The following is an 8,666-nucleotide window of genomic DNA, read 5'->3' on the forward strand; positions in this document are numbered from 1 at the left end:
AAGGGAGACGTCGGACAGTGTTAAGACATGACAAAATAATAATAATTTATAAATTATCAAGGGTTCCTGGGAGAGGCTGGGGAGGAAGGGGAAAAATGAGGAGCTGATACCAAGGGCTTAAGTAGAAAGAAAATGCTTTGAGAATGATGATGACAACAAATGTACAAATGTGCTTAACACCAAGAATGAATGTATGGATTGTGATAAGAATTGCATGAGCCCCCAATAAAAAGATTTTTTTAAAAAAAGTAAGTTTCACTCTGAGAAACAGGAGCCTTATAAAGGCTAAAAAAAAGGGTCTAGTGACCGAGAATATCCCAAGAGAAGAAGTGGATCTCTCTCTCCCTTGGTATTTGAGGAGTCGGCTAGCGGGTTCAGGGTATCTCTAGTCTGCCCCAGTATGACATGGAGGCCCACCCTGCACCCATACTCCCTATCCTCTTGGACTAATGGAAGGTTGCCCTTTATCAGGAAATCACTTTCTTCTTCCCCTTTTTGGGTAGAAATAGAAAGGATAAAGACCAGAGAACTTTAAATCTGAAAAACCTTAGATAATATCTCTCCCATGAGTCTGCTTGATTGATTGATCCGGTAGAGGATGAGTTTCAGAGGGCTGAAATAACTGAGCATGAAGGACTAAGAAACAAACACATGTACCTGTAGAATTATAAATATAGCTGACAAAAGAGTACGTATATGTTACAGGGTTTGGCAATGTAAAACAACACACACACACACACACACAAATAGGAAGGTGAGATTAGGTTCACTAACTACTTAAATCTAAACTGGAAACAAATGGATACTAATTGAGGCTCACAAATCAATTAGTACAAACCTAAGCATACTTAAGACCACAGGATTTATTATTATAATAATGCAACTAAAACTGAATGACAGAGGAGGAGGAAAGAAACCATGAACTACACTATTTTAAAATTGTTTATGGTACAAAACAAAGACAATGTCTAGAAAACACCAAGGCATGTACACAAATATCTCTGGTTAAAGGTAACAACTGGAATAAAAACCGAAACTTCCAAAATACTAAAAGCAGGACATAAAAAAGAGTGTATATGCATACAGAAAACACATCTGAAAGCTTTAGGACAGCAACAGCCCAAGCACAGCAATGTTATCAATACATATAGAGGGGCATAGCTCACTTATTTAAAAAAAGATTTTTATCCTGGCTAACAAAGCAAAATTCATCTTTATGCTCTATAGAAGAGCAGTACTAAAAGTGAGTCAGATTGATTTAAAATAAAAAGATGGGCATAGTATACAAAAAGTACAATAAAAATAGAAATAGGACAGGCACCTCAACCTCCATCTCAAACTAAGGAGGATACTGGGCAAAAACCATTCAAGGAAAGGAAGGAAGCTTCATCGTGCTCAACTGCAACACAATTCTTAGAATTCCCTCTGCCAAAAACACCTAGAGAGGTGTACCTAGACACAGGGGACGACATATGATGTTCTTGATTAAAAGAGATCATAAAATACCTATTCTCCCTTAGCTAATCTACAAATACAACCATGCATAAATTTAATGGCAAGTCTTTCAAACTCTAAAATTTCACAACTTGACACACAATTTAAAAATTAGGTCAATTTATTCAACATTTCCTACCAAGCAGGTGTGGGCCAGCCCTCAGGGTACAAAACCAAATTACCGTAGTTAACTGCCCTTTGGGAAACTTCCAACTATTGGAATACATGTCATTCATGAAGCCAAAATTCTTGCTACCAAAGTGACACCAACCTCATCCTAATGTTAAAGACCACCTAAAACATGTGCTCATTTTCTTTTATCCACACTCTAAAGCAAGACTTAAAACTGGTCTTTTCATTCCTCATTCATTTCTCAATTTGATCCCATCCATCTGATCTCTTTTCTCCATAAATATCTACTTTCTTTATCCTTTATAGTCCAATTCCATCTACCTACATGAAGTCAAATTTGTTCTTCCTGTGAATATTTTTCAGAATGCAGACTTCTGTTGATGAAAGGGCTCAGTAAATCTTTCAGAATAATAGAGTAAGGAGAAAGACCTGGCAACCTAGCTCCCTAAAAAAAAAAAAAAGATGAGGCAGTTCACTCTAAAACTGGTTGTGGAGTTGACACAAGACCCAGCTGTGTTTTTTTCTGTTGTGCATGCATTCATGAGTCAGGAGTCATCTTGGGGGGGGGGGGAGTAACAAGGCATTTCTCAATATGTTAGAGATGGAGAAGAAATGAGAACTTGTTCATGATTTTCATGAGATCATGGTCTAATGAAGATTGCTGCCTTCAGCATAGATTACAACTCAATATAAAGAAAAAGAAAATCTTCACAACTGAGCCAAAAGACTGAAGCTGTCAAGGACTGAATCTTGCTTGGATCCATAATCAATGCTTAGGGAACCAGTTGTCAAGAAATCAATGACACAAAGCACTGGGAAGTCTGCTGCTTCAGGCGTCTCTAAAGCATCAGAAGAGCAAGGATGCCACTTGGAGATAAGGTGTGCCTGACCTTGGGGGACGCTGCCAGTTTTCACTCTACCATATCAGAACTAGAATACCACTTTGGAAATGCCAAGGGCCAGCATACAAGAGGAAGACCTTCAACACGATGCACTGATACAGTGGCTTCAAAACAGGCTCAAACATAACAATTCTAAGGGTGGTGCAAGCCTGGGCTGTGTTTCATGCTGCTGCACACAGGGTCTCAATGAGTCACAACCAACTCACTGGCACCTAAGAATACCAAGAAATAAATGTGTAGTTCTATTTCACTCTTGATCTCAACTTGCATTTCCCTAATGGCTAATGGCACTAAACATTTTTACATGTGATTACTTGCCATATGAATATTCTCTTTGGAAAAATGTCTTTGTGTCTCTCGCTGACTGTCGTATTCTGTCCGTCTACATTACACATGCAGACTGCCTGTGCCTCAACAATTCTGGCTGCTAAGAATGAAGCACACAGGCCGCCTCATGTATGTCAACCACTCCAGGGACCCACATCCAACTGTGACCAAGCCAGACAACTAGACACCCGGATGGCAAGTGAAAATTATTAGCATTATTATTACTCACAAAAAGCAAACAGTAAATAATAACAAGAGTTTCCAAAAGGAGAAACTTTCATGCTTCCTCAAATTATCCTTGGCCATTTAAACCCACCGTGGTTGAGTCACATGCTGTGTTCACATCAGCACTGCCCCTGGCTGCCACACACAGCCGGTGGGGCTACCAAGACTTCTACTCAGCCATACCAGTAGAACACCCCGTACACACAATCTCTCAAGTCTCCGCCACCAGTTCTCACCACACTACCTGGCCCTGTGGGGCTCTCTTGCCACCAAGCCATCCAGGTCCCCAATGCCTGGGTAGGAGGCCTGCAAAGCCTGCACAGGGCACAGACAGGCCTCTCTTACCCTGTACAAACATTACAGCTCTCTTCTCTCTGCTGCCAAGCCTCCTGCCCACACGCATTCTCTTCTGCCCAGCCCCATTTGGCTGCACAAGAGCCCAACACAGCATCCACCAAGGCAACCCCTGCTTGGGACACACTCAGGTTTCGGCCCTATGTGGTCCAGCAAGTGTTATAACTCCTTCAGCACCACAAGCAGCCATCAGCCTGGAGGCACTCATCTCTCCACCAGGCTGGGTCTCTGGCTGGCTCGCAATTCAGCGGTGTTAACAACTTTCTGCTGCTGTCAGGGAAGCATTCACTCTCCATCCCAGACTTTTCTTGAAGGTCGTGAGGTGTCCCCTAACTTTATGGGGCTGGCCTTGAGATAAGCAAATTCCTTGTCAATTTCAAGGCATAGCCCTCCCACCAAGACCTTAGTGGGCGGTAAACCAGTCAATTTGCAGAGTAATCCACCAAGTTCTTGCAAGATTGTGGCCTAAGTCAATCATTTGAAGGGAGTTACAAAACTATGGTTGAAAACCATAGAAAAACAGTTGACTGCACTGCACTCATTTTCTAGTTGTATTTCCATATTCCACATACTGAGTGAATACATACATCACAAATACTTTCTCCTACTAGGAGGCTTTTTTCATCTTCCTAGCAACGGTCATTCATAAAATCAAAAATTCTACTTTTGATGAAGTCCAATTTGCCAAGCTTTCATTTTTATGATTATGCTTTTGATGTCAAGGTTAAGAACTTTCTGGCTAGGCCTAAATGAAAAAGATTTTCTATTCTTTTTCCTAAAAGTTTAAAGTTTTGATTTAATATATAATTCTGTAATCCACTGTTTACTTTTGTATTAAATATAAAACTAAGGTTGAAGTTTTTGGTTTTTCTTCCTTTTTTACCTTAAAGATATCTAGCATCATTACTTAATCTTTGCTCAATTTGAAATGCTTTTTACCTTTGTCCAAAATCACCTTTCTTTTACATCCAAGATTGTACTCACGGGCAAAGAACAAGTTACTTTAACCATGTAGTAACTAATACATTGTTATCATACCCTGGCTATTTGATGGGTCTTGTGGCATATTAGGAGCCATGGTGGTATAGGAGGTATGTGCTGGGCTGCAAACCCCAAGATCAGCAATTTGAAACTACCATCCACTCCACGGAAAGATGAGACTTTCTATTCCTATAAAGAGACTCAGAAACCCACAGGGGCAGTTCTACCCAATCTTAACTATGAGTCAGAATCAACTCCACGGAAGTAACTTTGGTTTGGGTGGCACAGATATTTACGAGTTGAGCTGCTATCCACAAGATCAGAGGTTCAAACCAACCAGCTACTCCATAAAAGAAAATGAGGTCTACTACTCCTGTAAAGATGTATAGCCTCCTAAACCCATATGGGCAGTACTACTCCATCATTAGGGTCACTATAAGTCAGAACTGATTCAATGTCAGTGAGTTTTTGAGTTTTTATCTCCAATTCAACTCATTGCCATTGACATGGTTCCCTTACAGGACAGGGTAGAACTGCTCTGTCGGTTTCCAAGACTGTAATTCTTTACAGGAGTAGAAAGCTTCATCTTTCTCCCATGGAGGAGCCGGTGGCTTTGAACTGCTGACACTGCAGTTAGCAACCCAACACGTAACCACTGCATCATCAGGGCTCCTCTTGATTTTAGTATAAAGCTGTTTAAATTATTTGTTTCAGGGAGTGGGGAACAGTGAGGGAGGGGCAAAAATCAAGAGCTGATACCAGGGGCTCGGGTAGAAAGCAAACGTTTTGAGAATGATGATGGCAACAGATGTACAAATATGCTTGACATACAATGGATGGATGAATTGTGATAAGAGTCGTACGAGCCCCCAATAAAACAATTTTTAAAAAATAAATAAATGAATGAAGAGGAAGTTTGGGGAAAAAAATATTTGTTTCATATTGGGTAACTTGTGGTAATTTGTACTGTTTGAAGAACTAGTCCATTTCACCCAAGTTCTCAAAATTTATCTCTGCATACTTGTTAACAGTATTTGTGTCTCAAAGAAAGATGAGGCTTTCAACTCTCGAAAAGAATTAGTTTCAGTAGCCTGCAGTGGCAGTTCCACCCTGTCCTACAGGGTCGTTATGAGTCGGCATCAACTGGATGGCAGTGAGACAGAGAAGGATAACTGTACAGTCTGTAGTGGTAGCTCGCTTCATTCCCGTCACTGGTAACTTGTGTCTGAGGGTTTTTTTGTCAGTCTTACTAAAAGTTTGTCAATTTTATTGATATTTTTAAAGACTGCTAATTGTTTTATCCATAGTCTCTACTGCTTTTCAACTTTCAAGTCATTGAGTTCTGCACTTACATTATTTCCTTCCTTCTGTTTTCTTTGGTATTTTTGCTGTCCTTTTTTCAAGTTTTTGAAGTAAGAGCTTAAACTGTTGGTTTGAGGCTTTCCTAAAGTATGTATGCACAGTCCTATAAACTTCTCTCTCAAGCACGGCTTTAGCTTTTCCCAACAAATTTTTATCTACTATATCTTCATTTACTGCCATGTATTTTTTATTGCCCTTGAGACTTCTTCGACCGTCATTATTTAAAAGTGTGTTGTTCGGTTTCCAAATGTTTTATAGAGTTTCTCATTACCTTTCTGTATTTATCTCTCGTTTGCTTTCATTATGGTTAGAGAACAAACTCCCCTATATACACATGAGGGAAAACCCCTCACAGGGGATGTAACTCGCTAAATTTGCATTATAGATAATGCAGGATAGGCAGCAGACAACATAGGGGCAGAAGAAGAGGTTCAGAAGTATTCTTCGATCACTGTCTTTCAAACCCAGCCAATTTCACATATTCCTTAACGCTCCCAAGAGGAGCTGAGAATGAGCATACGTGGAAGGGTAAGGACATCATGTATGAATCCCATTTGTGAGTTGGCCCCAAGAGTATAAAGCAAAAACAAACAAACAAAAAAGCAAGTGTTTATTCTTACCCTCTGAGCTTTGGCAAGTTCTTCTTTTAGTCTTTCATACCCCTTTTCTCTAACTTCCAAAACGGATGGGCTCCGCAAACGGGACAGACTATCAGTACTCAGCCCAAAAATATCATCAGTGCCATCACAAGCTTCTGTTATCGTGGCACCCTGTAAAAACTCTCGCTCTGCATTACAGTTGTTCTTTCTCGTCGGTAACTTGGTTAACCCAGCCGTGACTCCAGAAGTAGAACAAGGTGCTGGGTCTGTAACATGGGTGCTGCAAATGAGAGAAACATGTTCTTAGAAAACACCATCAGAGGCTCAAATACTACTGGTATCAACGATAGGTTTAGAAATGCACTATCCAATATTGTAGCCATTATATTTAATCAATAGTGTGTCCTCAAACACACTAGCCACATTTCACATACCATACTCAGCAGCTACACACGACTAATAGCTGTCTAATAGACAATACAGAAAGAGAACTTTCCATCCCCACAGAAGAGGTCACAGCAAACGACAGGCCACCACGCTCTCTCAGCACCACAGCTGTCGGTGCTCCTATTTAATTTAGTTATCCCAAGTGTGACTCGAGAGGTAGAACAAGGTACTTGGTCTGTAATGTGGATGCTGTATAGGAGCTGGCCTGCCGCCTGTTTCTATAAGGCCTGTGGGCCTGGGTGGTATAGTACTACTCAAAAGGTTGGCAGCTCAAACCCACCCAGAGGTACCTCAGAAGTAAAGCCTAGCAATCTACTCCTAAACATTTGCAGCTTTGAAAATGCTAGAGTATACAGTTCTACTGTACACAATTGTGGACACCATGCGTCTGCATCAGCTCAATATACAAATATGCTGCCGACAACAAAATAACATGAGCCAATGGTTTTTACATTTTTTAACTGCTTAGGGGGAAAAAAATCAAAAGGATAATGATTCTTTTGAGGCATGTGAAACTTACATGGAACTCCACATTCCATGTCATATGTAAAGTTTTACTGGTGAACCATCAATCTGTACACGCTCATTCATTTACAGATTGTCTATGGCTGCTTTGGGGTTCTCGTGGCAGAGTTGATTACTTGCAACAAGTGTATTGACCAGAAAGCCAAAGATACTTACTATCTGGACCTTTACAGAATGAGTGTGCCAACCTCTGCTCTAGAACATAACCACATATTGTTCTACATGGCAAGCTTATATTACTCAAATTTTCAAAAATTAAAAAAAAACAAAACATTTTAAAAAAAGGTGTATTATAAATATATTACAAAACAAGTGCCGTGATGGTCTCCTACCTGACAGATGTTTCTGCACAATTTAAACGTCTGGGGGATGAATACACAGGCTGCGTCGGCAGGTCAGAAACATCTAATGCATTCACCTGGACAGGGCCTGAGCACAGAGTTGAGGGATGAGGTCGGTAGATGACACTTGGTGAGGTAGTCTGCTCTTGGGTTCCTGGTTCACCTACACTAAGGAGGTCTGGAGAAGTAGGTGAAGCAAGGTTTACTTCATGGAAGCCTTCCAAGGGATCATTAGCCATAGCAAAAGCTTCATCATAAGATAACCTATGTTGAAACCAAAAAATAGGTCATTATTTATCTTTAGATAGTGACATTTTTTTGGCCAGGTTAATGAAATTAAGATTTATATATTTATATGCTATAAAATATGTTTAATAGTTCATTATAAATTTTAAATGTATAATGAAAAATATAGGGAGAGAAACTACAATCATTTAGCATTTATCAAGTGACCTCAGCATACAACTACAAAACACAAACTGATGTGAAAAATATGAAATTGACAGCTAACGTTGTTAAAATGGATGCAATTAGTAAATATATATGAAGAATGAATAAAACTTTGCTCAATATTTTTGACTCGCTATCATTATGTTCCTTCCATATAAATATTTAATAGAGTACTATAACTGGCACATATTGTGGTCTCGATCAATGTTAGCTATATCACAGTCAGCTGATATATATGCTCATCTCTCCATTAAAAAAATTCATGTAAGTACTATGTTAACATCATAGATTTTGCTGGAAAATGACAGAGCATACCATTCAAATTTTTCACTTGAATCTAAAGCTGAAAAGTAAATCCTTCGTTGATTTCCCAAGGCCTTCTATGCTCTGAACCCAACCAACCTCCCCAATTTCTTTCTTCCTACAATAGTACTTTATCATCAAGAGTGATACAGGGATACCTTCCCTGAACTTCAAAAATTCCCAAGTACAGCACCAATACAGTACCCCATTTCTTCCATAATATA

General features: G+C 39.7%; 1 protein-coding gene across 1 annotated transcript in view; it reads right to left on the minus strand.

Annotated features, from left to right (window-relative positions):
- Window positions 1-7,949, minus strand: part of LOC101655413 (RAB3A interacting protein) — a 34,623-nt gene extending 26,674 nt beyond the window's left edge. The window contains exons 1-2 of the mRNA XM_004700453.2: window positions 7,681-7,949; window positions 6,398-6,656 (exon numbers count right to left, since the gene is read on the minus strand). Of these exons, the coding sequence (XP_004700510.1) occupies window positions 6,398-6,656; window positions 7,681-7,928 (507 nt within the window). The 5' untranslated portion in view covers window positions 7,929-7,949. The remainder of the gene's footprint in view (window positions 1-6,397; window positions 6,657-7,680) is intronic.
- Between the last annotated feature and the right edge of the window lie 717 nt (window positions 7,950-8,666).

Source organism: Echinops telfairi, unplaced genomic scaffold (genome assembly GCF_000313985.2).
Source record: "Echinops telfairi isolate 266 unplaced genomic scaffold, ASM31398v2 ScPeMD7_2;HRSCAF=8, whole genome shotgun sequence".
Lineage (NCBI taxonomy): Eukaryota > Metazoa > Chordata > Mammalia > Afrosoricida > Tenrecidae > Echinops > Echinops telfairi.